Raw genomic sequence first — 16,112 nt, forward strand, 5'->3', positions numbered from 1 at the left:
TGCGCGCCTCGATAGTTCTGCCGATTTTACGGCGCCGATAAAAAGCTTCTCGGGACGCTATCGTGTTTCAGCTCCTCACCAGAAGTTTCCACGCTTTATCTCCTCTCTGTGGTGGAAGGTCACGACCTGATCGGAGCGCTGAGTCAGATCTTGGGCCGCGGGTCTGTTAGTAATTTACAGGTTGGAGATAAAACCCTCTGGTGTCTTTGATTTAAGCTGCCGGAGGAGATCAGAACGCCTGATTTGTTTCCTCGTTTGAGTCTTTGAAGCACACGTTTTGGGCCCTGCCCAGTTTTCCCCTTCGTATTTCTTTACTTTGGTGAACTGTTCAGATCTTTAATTCTCCGTTTAAGTCATCTGACACTCTGTGGGATTTATGGTGCAGTTATTGTCTTCAACACCTGTGCAAACACACACACACACACACACACACACACACACACACCTGTGTTGTACCTGCAGGTGCAGGATGAGAGTGGTTTTAGCTGCATTAGCGATACTGCTAACAGTCAAACGCTTCCAGTCAGCATCCAGAGTGTCATAAAACTAATGAAGCATTCCAGGGTTGCTATGCAACCCCCCTCCCCCCACAAAAGGTCATTTCTATTAAATTTAGTGGTCCCAGAATACAGATGTGCTCTGTGGGTGATGTTAGATGTCGTCATGGAGCTAACATCTAACTGGAGGTCATCTAAAACCGGTAATCTTCACACCGTCGTAGCCCAGAAAGTCGGACTTTGTGAGCGATGGTTTCACGACCGATGCTAAGCTAGCGCTCCCGCTCCTGTTTATGGTCGTATTTTAATAATTCATGCTTAGAGGACAGTGCTGGGGCACACAACTGGGTTATAAACATGTTATAAACAGCAACTCCGACGCCTGTGGAGGAGTTTTTAGAACGCCCGTGTTTGTCTGGGGTGGCTGGACGCGACAGGGTGACCCAACACGTGGTTGCGACACGCATCCATCCAAAAAGGAAGAACGTCACGGAGCAGATGCCCGAGGAGCATCAGAGAGCCGTCGGTTTTCCTGTTTCGGGTTTTTGGGCGTGAAACTAAAATGAACAAACCCCGGTTCCGGTGCGGCGCACGTGAACCCAGCCAGCGTGCACGTTTTGAGCCTGAACTGGGCGTGCTCCATTCTGCTCAGTGGGGGTGACGGATGCTCTTTCCTGCTGCGCTAACACACAGCTGGAGCGTTTCAGACGCTCGGAAATGTTCCGCTTTGTGCCCCCGAGCAACACGTGGTCGGGCCGACGGGAATTCTGCGCAGGCAATCTGGTTTAATGCCTCCCTCTGGTTTAATGCCCCCCATCCGTCATGTGGGCTCAGACCTGTTTACTGGCCGGTAATGAAGCCGCGCTAATAAAAGACATCCTGTCGGCCGTATCGTGTTTCCTGCTCAGACGATGCGGATGAATCGATGATAACGGGATTTCTCATGGATTCCCGCCTCTTGCGCAATTGAATTTCTTTTTGGCGTCTTTCGTCCTGGTTTAACGGGCGCCGTCGCGCCGTCTTCTCGCCGCAGGTCAAGCTCAACATCATCGGGGAGGTGATCGAGCAGGGATCCACCAACCTGAGGACGGATCCCGCGGGGTTCAGCCCCCACGCCGCCATCTACTCCATACGTCCCGACATCCGTTGTGTCATCCACGTGCACACCCCCGTCACAGCCGCTGTAGGTGGTCCTGAGTAAACCGGCGCCGCGGCGTAAAGATGAACTTTGGTGGGTCAGACGCTGACGCGGTTTTCCGTAGGTCTCGTCGATGAAGTGCGGCATCCTGCCCATTTCCCAGGAGGCCATGATCCTGGGGGACGTGGCCTACTATAACTACCAGGGAAGCCTGGATGACCAGGAGGAGTGCAGAGAGCTTCAGAAAGCCCTGGGACCGACAGCCAAGGTGGGATCCCGCTCGGCAAGGTCAGATCTGACCAAACGCTCACGTCATGTGATCGAGCCTCCACGCTGCTGGTGCATTATAAAATCGGAAACTATTGGCAGCTGGAACAGGATCACAGATTTTCCACAGCGGTTTGACGCCACCGGCTACGCTAGAGGTCACAAAAGGTGGTTGTGCTGCTCCCAGACACGGTTCTCTGTGCGTTCCAGGTCCTGGTGCTGAGGAACCACGGCATGGTCGCTCTCGGGGAGACCATCGAAGAGGCCTTTCACTTCGTCTACAACGTTCAGTACGCCTGTGAGATCCAGGTACGGCCGCTCGCGCCGCCGCCGAGTCTTCTATTTTTTTAACCGTAGCCTAGCTTAACTTGTTTTGGTGGATTCTTGCGTGTCTCGGTTTCCCCTCGCTGGGGATTTCAGAGATGTTGTTGCCTCCCTCAAAGTCACCGGCATGACAAATCTCCCGATTGCCTGTCCAGAAAAAGAAGACATTAATCCATCTGGCAAAGCCCGGCTTAATAAATAAATCCCCCCCCGACCATGTTTTTCATGGCGTGCTTTATATTACTTTGCGCTGAGGAAGCTTTAGACTGAGGATTGATGTTTGTCCATATGGAAGCAGCCCCGCGCGTTCCCTTTTCAGCTTGTTTTGTTTGTTTGTAGGGAGGGAGCTTCTCACGTGTTTTCTCGATCACTTTAGGTGAACGCCGTTTCCTGTGCTGGCAGCGTGGACAACCTGGTGATGTTGGACCCGGAGAAGTACAAATCGCTCGTGTACGACGTGGCCATGGACAGTGGCTTCGCCATGTGTAGCCAGTACAAGTGGAAAGCCGGCGAGCTGGAGTTTGAGTCCCTGATGAGGATGCTGGATAACCTGGTGAGTCCGTACGCGCCGCCGGTCAGAGGGGATGGAAACGGCGAGGAGGCAGCCCAACGCTGTGTTCTCTGCTGCAGGGTTACAGGACAGGCCACACCTACAGGCAGCCGATTGTGCGAGAAAAGCCAAGGCACAAGAGCGATGTGGAAATCCCCGCCACGGTCACGGCGTTCATGTTCGCGGAGGACATGGACGGCGCTCCCACCAGGCTGCCCCTGAAGTTCCTGCAGCAGCGGCAGCAAAGGGAGAAGACGCGCTGGCTCAACTCTCCCAACAGCTACACCAAGGTCAACGTGGACGGTGGAGAGGACCGCTACAACAGCCGGACGACCACGGTGAGCGACGGGAAAAGGCTCGCATCCCCTTTCACACATGGTGGGGTGTTTACAGCCCCACCTTTCACTGTAATTAACCATCAATCCAAAGGCAACATCAGGACTTTTAATGAGAGTTTGTCTGTTTCTTTTGACTTATCGTAAAAGTTTGAACTACACCGCCATCTACAGGATGAGTTGTGAACTACATGTTTTTTTTCCTCCCCTAAAAATAACGAGAAACTGCTCTATTTAGAATTTCTCCATATTTTTGGTTGTTTTTGTTTGATCATCAGTTCTGAGTTGCTCTCTCACTCCTTCCCTCCACAGTGGATGAAGGCAGAAGAGACGGGAACTCCGATCCGGATCGAGGACCCCAATCAGTTTGTCCCTCTTAACACAGACCCCAGTGAGGTGCTGCAGAAGAGGAACAAAGTAAGATCTTTGCAGCCCATAAAAGCCCATAAAACCATCACGGATGGAGCTGCAGCTCACAGCCGGAGGGAGGTTAATATAATAACAGAAATAAACCTCTGCCGTCTTAGATCAGAGAGCAGAACCGGTTAGATGTGACGACATCGGGGCCGCGCTCACAGCACCTCGCCGGCATCCCTGTGGACGTTCCACGACAGGTGAGGATCTCTCCCGTTTCCATTCATCAAAAAAAAAAGAAAGGGCTGAATAACCCTGAAGGATGGGAAGGTGAATGGTTGAACAGCAAATAGACCCTTTCGCTGATTTATTACTCCAGCAGCAGATTAATCCGGAACAAAGGTCAGTAAACTACCGTCGGTCCCAAGTGCAGCATAAACCCAACCAAAATATCAATGTGTTTGGAATTCGGATGACTAGTTGCACCAAATTGCCCTTTTTTCTGACGTCCCTTTTCTTTCATATCGATGACATAACAACATTAACAGATTAATTTAATCAAACGCAAGATTTAGGATGAGTCAGTGAAAGGGTCTATGAAAGCATCGGCCACTAGGGGGCGCCTTTAGAACAAAATTCCTCTATTAAGCAGATTTCGTCATATACGTATTGTTAAACTCTTCCACGTCAAAAAGGAAGTGGAATAGTTTAACAATATGTATCTCATTATATGCATCATTATATACATATGCATTTTTATGATGCTGTTTTTTGGGGTTCATTTTTATTCAACGCGGACTTTTGCACGTAGCACTCGGTGTGTTTTAAAGCTCTGACACCACTCTCAAATGGAGTGGTCACTGTCTCATATATATTAAGTGTGTGTGTGTGTGCATGCGTGTGTGAGACTTAGTTCATACAAATTTAATTATTTTTAGGGTCTTTACTTTGTAGCATACTTTTAAAAGGTGTATGGATGGATAATTTATGATGTACCCACTTATATTGACACTGTTTTGGTCAAGTGTGTGTGTGTGGTGTGTGTGTGTGTGAGTGAGAACTCCCGTTATCATCCTTCTCCCTGTCTCGTCCTCAGCCATACGTGCCCACAGAGGAGGAGCAGATGGCTCCCCTGCCTCCCAACCCCTTTAGTGAGTTGTTAGAGAAAGACACGGAGGAGCGCCCCAAGAATGTGGAGAGGAGGCAACTGGGTCTCAGCGGTACGCCTGCTCACACACACACACACACACACACACACACACACACAAACATGAAAACACACTCGCACGTCGTCACGTGTGAGTTCCTATAGATGTGTGGATTCTGGGATTGTTCACGCTCAGCTTGCAAACACCTCCAGTACCCAGTCATGCTGTGTGACATGTGGACTGAGAACACACACACACACACACACACACACACGCACGCACACAAATGCTTGTGCGGTCTCAAACAAATAACAGCAACTCCAGACCAAATGATTTATTGCCGTTGTTCAGGAGCTTCGTCCCACATTTGTCAGGACCTCCGAACCTGAGTCCGCCGCTCCTCCGCAGGTCCGTGCTCGTGGGTCGATTAGTGCACGGTTGATGCTCCCGTTAAAAACCTTCCCGATGCCTCCCGGTGTCGGCATTTTCTGGATACATCTGGCAGTGTGGGGGCCCCCTCACGGCCTCCTTCATCTCTATTGAAACAGCATTCGGGCCGTGCTAATCATGTTAGCAGTCAGTCCCACTGCCTGTCAGCGGGGAAAAGTCAATAGAGAACAGATGAGGGGGGGGCGGGGGTGGGGGGGGGGGGGGGGGGGGGGGGGGGCTCACGTTGTGGAGAGGACGATATGACTAAGAGAGCAGACTGAGCAGACAGCAGGTTTTCACACCTGCCACATGACTGCAGCCCGTTGTCATGACGCTGTTGCCCCCACAGCCCCATGAATCCCCGGTGGCCAATCTGGATACAAGCTGGAGACCGTCTGTGATGACCTGATACATGCCACACACACACACACACACACACACACAGAGGCACACAGTTAGCCTGTGGTTATTAGTGCTGTTTGTGTTTATTAGAGAGAGATTGTCTTAGCCATTAATGTAATTCCTGTGTGACACAACCTGCGCTGTTGTGCAACTGGCTTCGGACCCTCTTAATTCCGCCCCCTGATGAACCGGAGTGGACGTGTGTGTGTCCGTCTGCTCCGGTCCGCCGCTGCCGAATGAGGAGTTTTGAAATGTTTTCTCTAAAAGCAGATGTGCATGGCCTGATTCTAACATCTGCGCGTTGCCGCTAATCTCTCAAACCCTCTTCCCTTCCCCGCCCTCTCTCTGACCCTTCATCCCAAATCCCCCCCCCACCTCCCCACCCTTCCGCCTCTCATCTCATCCTACTCACCCCTGCTGTCATCCCAACGCTTCACCCCCCCCCCCCCCCCCCGATGCAGATGGAGAGCACGAGCTAACCTCCGACGACGGCTCCACTCTCTCTCAGTCTCTGTCTGTCACTCAGTCCCCACAAAGCACTCCAGCTAAAGAAGGTATCGCCTCACCTCACACTGACTTCCTGTCCGTGTGTGTGTGTGTGTGTGTGTGTGTGTGTGTGTGTGTGTGTGTGAATGCTGCATGTATAACTGCTTCATAACTGCACGTCTGACGTCTCATGTGAAAAATGAACTGGTGGAATACGTCGCTCCAATGGTCGATGATACTGGTTTTGTTCCCGTGGGATGAGGGGGGGGGTCAGAACCTGTACAGTAGCTCACCATGGGGGGGGGGGGGGGGGGAGCATAATGAAGTGTGTGGCATCATAAACCCACAGTACCGACGACAGGGTGACTCTCCGGAGCGCTGATGTAGACACGGATCACAGCGGCTCCTGAATAACGACGCGCTCGGATCGACTTCCTGTCACCGTCTCTCCCGGCAACGATTAACCCCCGGCGGCGCCTCGTCTCCTGGGCCCCATGTTTCCTCACACGGCTGCTGTGAGGTCAGCCAGTTGGGCTTAAACCGGGTCGAGCACAGACCCCCGGCTCTCGGGTCAGAACCTGACGAACGAAACCGAGTCGGGGGGCGAGTTGAACACATCAGGGGGGGCAGAAGCAGGGTCGCCATGACGCCGTGTTTTAACCGGACCTGTCTCTCTCCTCCCCGACAGAGAACCACAGCGGCCTCATGAACGGCAAAGACGTCCACGGCGACGGCGGCGAGGAGCTGTCCAAGCGCGTCAGTCAGCTGACCACCAGCGTGGAGAGCATGGAGATCACGGCGCGCCCCGGAGAGAAGATCGGGGAGGGGCTGTCCCCCGAGAGTTCGCCCTCCAAGTCGCCCAACACCAAGAAGAAGAAGAAGTTCCGCACCCCGTCCTTCCTGAAGAAGAACAAGAAGAAGGAGAAGCTGGAGGCCTGAGCGGCGAGGGGGGCAGGAAGTAGAAGGTGGCGGCGGCGGCCCCCGTTTCTGTCTAATGTCTGTGTGTTTGTTCTGTCTCGGATTCGAAGCCCGTCTCCTTCTTCGTTTTGTCGGAAGATGAAAGTTTTCCCGCCGAAAGGCGCTCGTCTGTACGGGGAGAGAAAGGCCCTCCCCTCGGATAAAGGCGTCCAAACGTTAGCATGAATAAAAGCAGAGTCGCAGCAGCAAAGTCCCAAAGCCGGAAACGGCGCCGTCAAAGGAGCCCGGGCCGGGTCCAAACCGCAGATTCAGCATCTCCGTATCGCCTGAAACGACTGGAAACTGGAACCAGAACTCTTCCCAAAACCTTTCCTAAATAACTGGATTGAACCCAGGTTTGGGTCGTTCTGCTGACGAGAGGTCGCTCGCTGGAAAATCGATCTCGGAAAAACCTCGGGGTTTTTTTGTTTGTTTTTTTTTGGGAGGGGGGGGTGGGTTGAGGAGACGGCGTCCCTCAGAATCCGCTCACACGTGTAGCAGCTTCATCTCAGCGACTCTTTGCCAAACCCAGAGGGCGCCGGTTTAAGGGAAGCGCGGCTCTTTTGTGTTTAACGTGTCATCCCATGAAATTTGGTCCCTTTTTTTTCTCTCTCTCTCTTTTTTAAGCACAATCCTGTTTTAGCTTCAGCTTTTCTCTCTTTTCAAGCATGTTTTTTTCCTCTTTTTGCGAGACCTGACTGGAGAAGAGCACATACATTTTCTATATGAAACACGGGAGAACTGGACAGCCTGGATATAGATCTTTAGCTAAATGCGGATTTCTTTTTTTATGATTTTAACTGACTGTGCTGCACTTTGCTGGTGGAATTCCAACACATTTTTAGTTGCAGGGGGGGTCTCACCGGGGAGGGAGGTTGGGAAGTAGCGGAGGGTTGAGGAAAGTGGATGAGATGAAGACGGACGGAGGTTTGTCACGGACGAGAAGAAGAAATCCAAACAGTTTAACTCTGCAGTCGCCCGCTAGCCTCTTTGTGTCTTCTAAAGCCATATTTGATTTTTTTTTATGCTATAATAATAATACAAGGGTCTCGTCAAGGTCCCTGATAAGATCTCTGTTCACCCAAGTGACTGCGGGGACACCTCAGGCTCCCCCCCCTTTTTTTTTTCCTTTTATTAGTCGACTGCATTGGCAGCAGCTGCACTGGGAATATTTACTTTCTCCTCCTGGAACTGGAACGTCGTGCGGAGGTCAAACGGACACGGCGGTTTTATTTGAACGCCCGGTCAACGTTTCGCTGGAACGACCCGCGGCTGAACTCTGTTGCCCCCGCCCCTGCGCCCCCCCCCCCGCGGTTTAAACAGATGCACCGATATCCCAGCGAGCAATGTGAAGTATTGGATTTGGAGGGAGGGCTCAGGGACGCGTCTTTAGCGACTGCACGGAGGCGTGAGCAGGGAAACACGAGCGCGACCGCCCCCTGACATCAAAGATCCATGTTTTTACCACTCATTTTTGTCCCATACCACCCCCCCACCCCCCCACCCAGAAGCTCTTTCCATCCTCCATGTACTGCAGTATGTTGTTGTCTTTTCCTTTAAGCACTCAACTTTTTTACTAACATTTTAAGAGCCTAAGTCGCTCCCAGATAAACTAAAGGAACCTCACCCCCCCCAGACTGTTTGCACCTTGCTCTACTTTGGCTTCTCTGTCCACTCCCCCCCCCACACACTTTTTTTTCCGCCCTGTTTTCAGTGAAAGGGCGAGTCGGGCGATGAGCCGAGCTACTTTGTGACCTGTGAAGATCCTCTATCAATCTAATGGAGTTGCTTTTAGATGTATCGCTAATCAGTGTAAATTCACAAATAAAACTGTATTTTAAGAAAACAAAGCTCATTTTTTCCACACCTGTGCGTCATTATTTCACGCCATTCCTTTTGATTTCCACATGATCCATATACGCGCTCATCCCCAGGTTTTGTCCTCATGGGGGGGGTCCAACAGATGAGTGCCTTTTACTGAACCTTTCCTGAAGATTCTGGAAATCCCAGTTAAACCACCATCGTGGGGATACTGGGAACAAGCATGCTAACGCGACGTGTGGTCAGGTTATGGGATGCAAGGGAGAAAACCTGCATCAACAACTTTAATTCAACAACCCTAATTTAACCCTCCAGGTACCAAATATGACACGCAATCATTTTCCCCATCACGACCTGGTGCCTTTAATTCCCTCAACGCACAGGTGGATCGCAGCTGCACGTCCAGAACTGGACCAGAACCTCACTTCTGGGGTCACACAAGCCTTTAATGCAGCTTGTCGGCGGTCTCGCGTGTCAAATTAAAGCCAACCAATGATTGTAAAGGTCCATATTATTGTCGGTGTGTGTGCTGCCGATGTGCCTTGACTTTATTTATTTCCCCCCCGTGGATGCTGCATTATGCTTCTGTCTTTCAGGGTGTTCCACAGAAGAATCAGGCCCTTATCGCCATGGAGATCAAACCAGTTTGAACTAACCATGACGTGTTTTCTCACCTTATCCAGATTTCACTCGTCCCGGGGGTTAAATATTTAATCAGTGACCGGGACATAGACATTCAGGAGCCTGACAGAGGACAGAGAGTCCATTTAGAAAGGACGGGAACGACTTGCTTCCATTTCTTCTGTCTGTTGTAATGGGATGTTCCAGTTTGCATGATTCATGACCAGCCTGTATCTGTGTCCTGTCAGTGTGATATCAGCACTTTACTTCCTCCTGCCAACAATAAAAGCTCGTTACGACGTGATTTGTCTCTTTTTGAGCACCCGGCGGCGCCCGTGCAAGGACGGCAAATTCTGGCAACAGGGAAGAGAAGAGGAGTTTAGTGGATCTGTAGTTAGCGCGCTTGTTAGCATAGCCCAGCTACTGTGGCACGATGTTGGAGTGGGGGGGCGGGGGGTGGGGGGGGCTCCAGACAGCGCCACGCTGTGACTGTCACAACAATAGGTCCAGATGGATGCTCTGCTGGGGGAGTGTGGAAGCCATGATAGGCCTGTTTTTTAAGGGCGACCCCCCCCCCCCTTGCACTCAAACAACCCCTCTGCCCCACCTCAACAGCCCCGACTAGACGTCCCCCCGCCGCCCGCAGGGACTGCAGTGATTCCCAGATGCCACTGGGATGAATTAGAGATTGGAGCTGAAGCACACACACACACACACACACACACACACACAGAAGTTTTTGTGTGTTAAAAAAGGTCAATCTGGATCCTGACTGGTTGACGGAGGTCTGTTGTGCACGTGTGGCTTCAGCGTCCGTCGGACTTTCAAAATTCCTTGATATTCCTTGATATTCCTCTCGTCCGTAAAGTCACCGAAGGCCGTCGCGTGTTCTGAGATCTCCTGAGAAAAGGGGCAACTGGAAATGTGCTGAGCTGGTGGACCTGCTCGGGCCGCTCCAGCCTCCACACTCAAGGGCGGAGGGCACAAAAGAGCCCTCAACAATGGTCGAACAATGGCGCTGAAGAGGCAGCCCGTGGCGGAGGGGGTCGGAATGTTCCAGCCTCCCATTTTGCTGTTTCTCTTCCTCTGATGGAGGAAGCGCGAGGCCAGCTGTGCTGAATACCTGCAACCAGACGCACCTGGCTTCCGTTCCACGATCAGCCAGCCTTTAAATAGCTGCTGTCGGCGCCGCCGCTCCAGGGACAGAAGCCTGTGTGGGTCAGGGGTTGAGGAATCCAGAAGACTCCAAGAGTTTTTTGGGGGGTTTTTTGTAACTTATCTAATGTGTTTTGGGTCTTTTTTCCCCCCAATCTCCCTGATCTCAACCTGTTGTTTTCCCTCCTTGAGAGGAGTATTGTTCTGATTTTGTGAAACAATAACTGCTGATAAAGTTGTTTTTTTTTTATAACTTCTGTCTTTGCAGCTACTTTTTAAAATATGAAACAGGAACTAGTGTAGATGCAGGGTCTGGTTTATGGTTCTGTACTGGACACCCACGGCCGCCGCCTCCATGCTTCAGTTTATCGTTAACAAAAGGAGAGAAGGGGACAAAACTGCAAAGCCCAAAGGATTCTGGGTAACCAGGGTGGAGCTAACATGCCAACATGCTAACGGTGAGCTACAACAGCAAATGCAGGAGCGCCCACTGATTCAGCTCAGGGAAACAGATGGGAAGCTTCTTTGCAGCCTTCAACAATCTAGACGTGTGTGTGTGTGTGTGAAGGCAGCGAGGCGTTCCTCACACACACTGCGATGTTATTTCTTCTCTTACCTCTTGATGCGCTGCTTTATGTCATTTCTAGACGTCTCTGTCACAAACGTCTGACTGCAGCCTGAGATCTGCCTTCTTTGGGGACCTTTGGAGATGTAGTCCTCAATTCACGATCAATAACGTCCTATTTCCTCTGCTAAATCAATCAAGCTCCAATGTGGAGCGATCAATAATTAAAACATAATATATGGAGGATTTACGATAGGGGATCCACTTATGTAGTCAAAGGTTAATATGCAACCTCGGTTCAGGGCAACACCTGAATCAGACTGAGCAGATCTGATCTCGCCAAGAACCCTGTTGCTTCAGAAAGCTGCAAAAGTGGATCCACGTTACTGGGAAAAAGAGCAGGACTCTCATGAGATCATGAGATCTCCAGCCCTGTGCCAAGCGTGCACGTCGACCTCTCACCTTCTTATCACAGGCGGCAGGAAGGAAACACAGAAAGGCCCAAATGCTGCTGATCTCAGCTCAGATTGGCACTGATTGGTGGTGTGGGGCTGAAGACGGTGGCGGGACGGTTTGGACGTCTCCACCAGAGAGATCCAGGTTCTACTGAGCATCTGATGCTGTCAATGTTACCTGAGGGAAAATCACCTGTGCAAATACTCGAGTTATACAGAGGTCACTCAGCGGGTCAGAGGTCAGTGCACAGCTATGGGGGAGAGACAGGTGGGGAAGGGTGGGGGGGAGAAGTGGGGGGGAGAGACAGGTGGGGAGAGGAGAGGAGGGGAGGGAGAGGAGAGGAGGAGAGGAGAGGGGAGGAGAGGAGAGGGGAGGAGAGAAGGAGAGGAGAGGGAGGAGAGGAGAGAGGAGAGGGAGAGGAGAGGGGAGGGGAGAGGAGGGGAGAGGAGAGGAGGTGAGAGGAGAGGAGAGAGGAGGAGAGGAGGGGAGAGGAGAGAGGAGGAGAGAGGAGGTGAGAGGAGGGGAGGGGAGGGGAGGGGAGAGAGGAGAGGAGAGGAGGGGAGGGGAGGGGAGGGGAGAGGAGAGGAGAGAGAGGAGAGGAGGAGGAGGAGAGGAGGAGAGGAGGAGAGAAGGAGAGGAGAGGAGGTGAGAGGAGGGGAGGGGAGAGAAGGAGAGGGGAGAGGAGAGGTGAGGAAAGAAGTGGGGAGAGGAGAGGAGGTGGAGAGGAGAGGAGGGGAGGGGAGAGAAGGAGAGGAGAGGAGAGAGGAGGTGAGAGGAGAGGAGGTGAGAGGAGAGGAGAGGTGAGGAGAGGAGGGGAGGGGAGAGGAGAGGAGGAGGGGAGAGGAGAGGGGAGGAGAGAAGGAGAGGGAGGAGAGGAGAGGAGGTGAGAGGAGGGGAGAGGAGGAGGAGAGGAGAGGAGAGGAGAGGGAGGGGAGGAGGTTAGTTCTCAGAACAGCACTAAACGACCTCAGATTGTCTCTACTTGCTTCCCTATGTCCAGTAAATACTGGCAGGTTTTTCTTCCTCATTACTGCACAAGCAGCCGGAGTGTGAGGTGATTTCTGGGGGGGGTTTAACTGCAAACACTATATTGTTTTCTTTGTTCTGTCTATTCTCACGTTGTTTCTTCCTCCCTCCTTTATGCAAGTCCACCACACCCAGATAAATCAGGGGGGCAGGGGCGTCGGGGAGGACAAGCAAGACAGAAGCCCAGCTCCCTTGTAAAAGGGGTGCATCTGCCATAAAGGGGGGGGGGGGGGGTCATCCAACAATGCTGCTATGAGCCGTGCCTCGTGGGCTGACCTCCTCTTTGTGTCAGCCACTATCTCTGCAGTGGAACGCTAATGGGGTGCTTGGGTTCCCTTAAGTGACACTGATTAATGGCCGAGAACGCAGACGGAACCTCCTCCTCGTTATCAGCGCCAGTCCGTCCTTATCGGGCTTTTTTTGGGCGTGCGGGGAAGCGCGCCTCCGAATGGGCGCTTTGACTTGTTTTTCGTGTTGAATTCAACTTCTCGACACGTTCGACGCAGCCCGAGCGTCGTTTCTTTGCGTACTTTCCTGTCTGGACGGGCTTGTTTGATCCACCCGAGAGCATCAATAGTCCCTGAACCTCCAGCGCCACGTTGGGGGTCCCCACAACAGCCTTAAAAGCAGTTTGCAAAGGTGCTCAGCTGTGTGTTTCTGTCTTCACGGGTGGTTCTGATCAAATGAACGTAGAATAAACGGGGGAGGGGGGGATTCCTCTCACATTTGACGTGGGTTCTGCTGCAGGAAGACCTCGTCAGTCACTTCTCGGTGGCGCCGCCGGTTTTCAGAACGCCGTTCATTTGCAGTCCTGCGTCACAGGCAGGCGCCGGAGCGCCCCCCCCCCCACCCCCCACCTCTAAATCCTCTCCCACCCGCTCGCCCCAAAGGCTGATATCAAAAAGGGATTACTGGGAGACAACTTGGGTAATTTCCTGCCGCCTTGAGAACTGTGGCCCTGAGAACAGGCCTCCTCTAACCCTTTAACATCTCGCTGTCTTTGGTCTAGAGCCAAAGAGAGGACAACAGCAATTGGGGGGGTAAGAACTTTTTTAGGGGGGTGGGAGGCTTTTTCTTGCACTCATGTGCTGTCGGAGAGATTAACAATCAAGTCGGGGAGAGAGAAATGTGACCAGAGGAGTGAAATGAGAAGATGGACAGAAGGATGGGGGGTTTCTTCAGATTTATCCGCATGTATTTCTATCTTTGTGAGGACTTTAATAGACACAATGGCTCCTTTCTCTAACCCATCACAACTAAAGGCCCAAACCTAGCCCTAACTCTGACCTAAACACGCACACAATTACAGTTTTCCTGTTTAAAGCCTCAGTCTGCACTTTGTCGCACATCACACACGTGCGCACAGATACAGCAGAAACCTCTCTGCGTCTTCAGTCGCTGCACGTTTTCACATTCAAACACTTCAGCACAATTTTTCCTTTACATTTGACTCGACTTCGCGGCGTCGCACGCGCGAACACAACATGCTCCCTCGGACGCGCCAACAAAATTGTCCCCTGCTTTTTCTGTCCTTACACACACACACACTTAGCCTTGCAAACATTGCGCCCTGCCATTGTTCTCGCACACACAAGCCTCCACTCTCTGCCATGCCTGCGTATGGGACAGCTGCCATGGGCGCCTACATACATCCCACTGCCCTTTAGAATGCATACATTGTGGTCAAATCCCCCTGAATCTAGAGTGGGCTGACAAGCGCCTCACTGTGCCCAAGGTCCCTCCAGATAAGCCATTGTAAGCCTTTCAGTATCACAATATCACCCCCCTTTCTACAAGACAGGATATGGGTCATTGGGTCAAAGGGACTAAGTGCTGTGTATTACATAGGAATTATGAATGTGGCTCTGCTCGGCCCGTCCCTATCTGCTGCAGATAATCACCTGCAGATTATCCCTCAGCAGCGGCGCCCTTAATCAAACCCCGCCCAGGGAAAGTATGCTGACATGTTTTTGACGTGGCCCAAACGAACACGACGGAGCGCTGCCGTCTCGCCAGCAGTTTGACCGGGTTATCGCCGCCGAACTGGGAGCTCCTGAAACTAGAGCGCTATCTGAAGAGACTTAAATTAACGAAACAAGGCGCCTGTCTGCACTGAGCTCAGTGGGGGGGGGGGGGGGGGCAGTGGCGCGAATAGGAGTCACCTCTGCCGACACTTGGAATTCTACTTAAATTACCTAAAGCTCGGCTCCTTCTCCCTCTCCTGCTTTGTCGCCAAGCTCTTCTTGTTATAAGCGGGGGCCCCCCTCTCCGCCATCTCTTATACTGGGGGGCTGGAATGAACTCCATGGGAGGGCACGGCGCTCCTTCGCATGTGTCTTCTCACCCCACCCCACCCTAAAATTGAGGAGGGCCGGCCATCTGCGCCTTTTGTCTGAGGAGGGGTGGGATCGCTCCCCGTTTCTTTTCTCCCCATCCCGTCACGTCCACACGCGCACAGGTCGCATCCCTCACTGAAGGACGGAAGGAAGGAAAGAAGGAAAGAAGGAAAGGTTTCTCTCCCATCCTCCCTCCCTTGCCCAGTATGAAATATCCAGTCCCTCCAGTCTCTCCCAGTGGAGCACAATGGGAGGCTGTGTGTTCCTGGGACTTGCTGATTGACTCGCTGACAATGTCCACACAGCCCACTGTCTCTGTCCACACTGCTCAGGACATACTGTTCATGTACTCGTACGTCACCGAACGTGCGCTACAGCAGAGCGGACGACCGGTGGGGACGAGCTGAACAGAAGAGTCCTTCTTGTCCCTCGTTTGTCTTCCTGATTAAGTGCGTCACCAGTGCATATTTGTTTGTGCGCTCATGCAGACAAGCGGCTCTCAAAGTAACACGTAACACATCTTCAGCTTGGTGCTTGCGCTCGCCTGGCACCCAGCGATCACAGCATGGCCTTCGGCGGGCCTGTCTTTACCAAGTCGCTCCCATCCAGCTCCCATTGTTCACGGAGAACAGCTCAGTGAATGGAAGACCTAGTTTTGGCTGCCGAGGTTGGAGGACCCTCTCCGCCACTCTTTCCCTTTGGCTCCTATTGTTTGGCTGGGCCTCCTACTTGCTAGGGGCCCATGCTGGACCTACTTACCCAGAAAACATTCAAGGTTGCTGCCAGTCAGCTGTAACCTGTAACCACACATTGTTGTTACTGAATCCGATATGGGGACACCAATCGCAGTTTATTCGCACATTCTTCCAACCACAAAAAGGCATTCAGTGGTATGTTAAAGCTGTCTGATCGGGACAAGAAAGGCGTTCAGTGCCAGAAGGCGGTGGTGTAAGGGGGCCGCTGAGATCCCCCCCCCCGTTACCCCTTATGCTTGAAGTTGAAGTTTACAGAATTCGTAGAGTAAAAGATGAGGCCTGGATGGCAGAACACTTAACGCCTAACAGGGCAGCCAGAGTGGAGCATGTCCCAGCTGCCTTCGGGTGGGAGGTGGGGGGACACCCTGGACAAGTCCTCATGCCCCTGCATGGCAGGGCTAAGAGACAGACAGCCACACGCACTCACATGCGCATGGCCTTCTCCGGCTGGTGCCCTTCTTATCTTAATGGGATTGGCGCGGTGGAGTCC

General features: G+C 52.3%; 1 protein-coding gene across 6 annotated transcripts in view; it reads left to right on the forward strand.

The window, feature by feature from the left end:
• Nucleotides 1-9,633, forward strand: part of add3a (adducin 3 (gamma) a) — a 41,712-nt gene extending 32,079 nt beyond the window's left edge. For 5 of the 6 annotated variants that reach the window (XM_057035333.1, XM_057035334.1, XM_057035335.1 and 2 more), the window contains 10 exons: nucleotides 1,531-1,680; nucleotides 1,760-1,903; nucleotides 2,113-2,211; nucleotides 2,603-2,779; nucleotides 2,857-3,114; nucleotides 3,424-3,528; nucleotides 3,639-3,725; nucleotides 4,562-4,685; nucleotides 5,906-5,998; nucleotides 6,619-9,633. In XM_057035333.1, coding sequence (XP_056891313.1) covers nucleotides 1,531-1,680; nucleotides 1,760-1,903; nucleotides 2,113-2,211; nucleotides 2,603-2,779; nucleotides 2,857-3,114; nucleotides 3,424-3,528; nucleotides 3,639-3,725; nucleotides 4,562-4,685; nucleotides 5,906-5,998; nucleotides 6,619-6,869 — 1,488 coding nt within the window. In that variant the 3' untranslated portion in view covers nucleotides 6,870-9,633. The remainder of the gene's footprint in view (nucleotides 1-1,530; nucleotides 1,681-1,759; nucleotides 1,904-2,112; nucleotides 2,212-2,602; nucleotides 2,780-2,856; nucleotides 3,115-3,423; nucleotides 3,529-3,638; nucleotides 3,726-4,561; nucleotides 4,686-5,905; nucleotides 5,999-6,618) is intronic. The other variant, XM_057035336.1, reaches the window with a different exon arrangement.
• Nucleotides 9,634-16,112: the final 6,479 nt, after the last annotated feature.

This window comes from Takifugu flavidus, chromosome 6 (genome assembly GCF_003711565.1).
Source record: "Takifugu flavidus isolate HTHZ2018 chromosome 6, ASM371156v2, whole genome shotgun sequence".
NCBI classification, from domain to species: domain Eukaryota; kingdom Metazoa; phylum Chordata; class Actinopteri; order Tetraodontiformes; family Tetraodontidae; genus Takifugu; species Takifugu flavidus.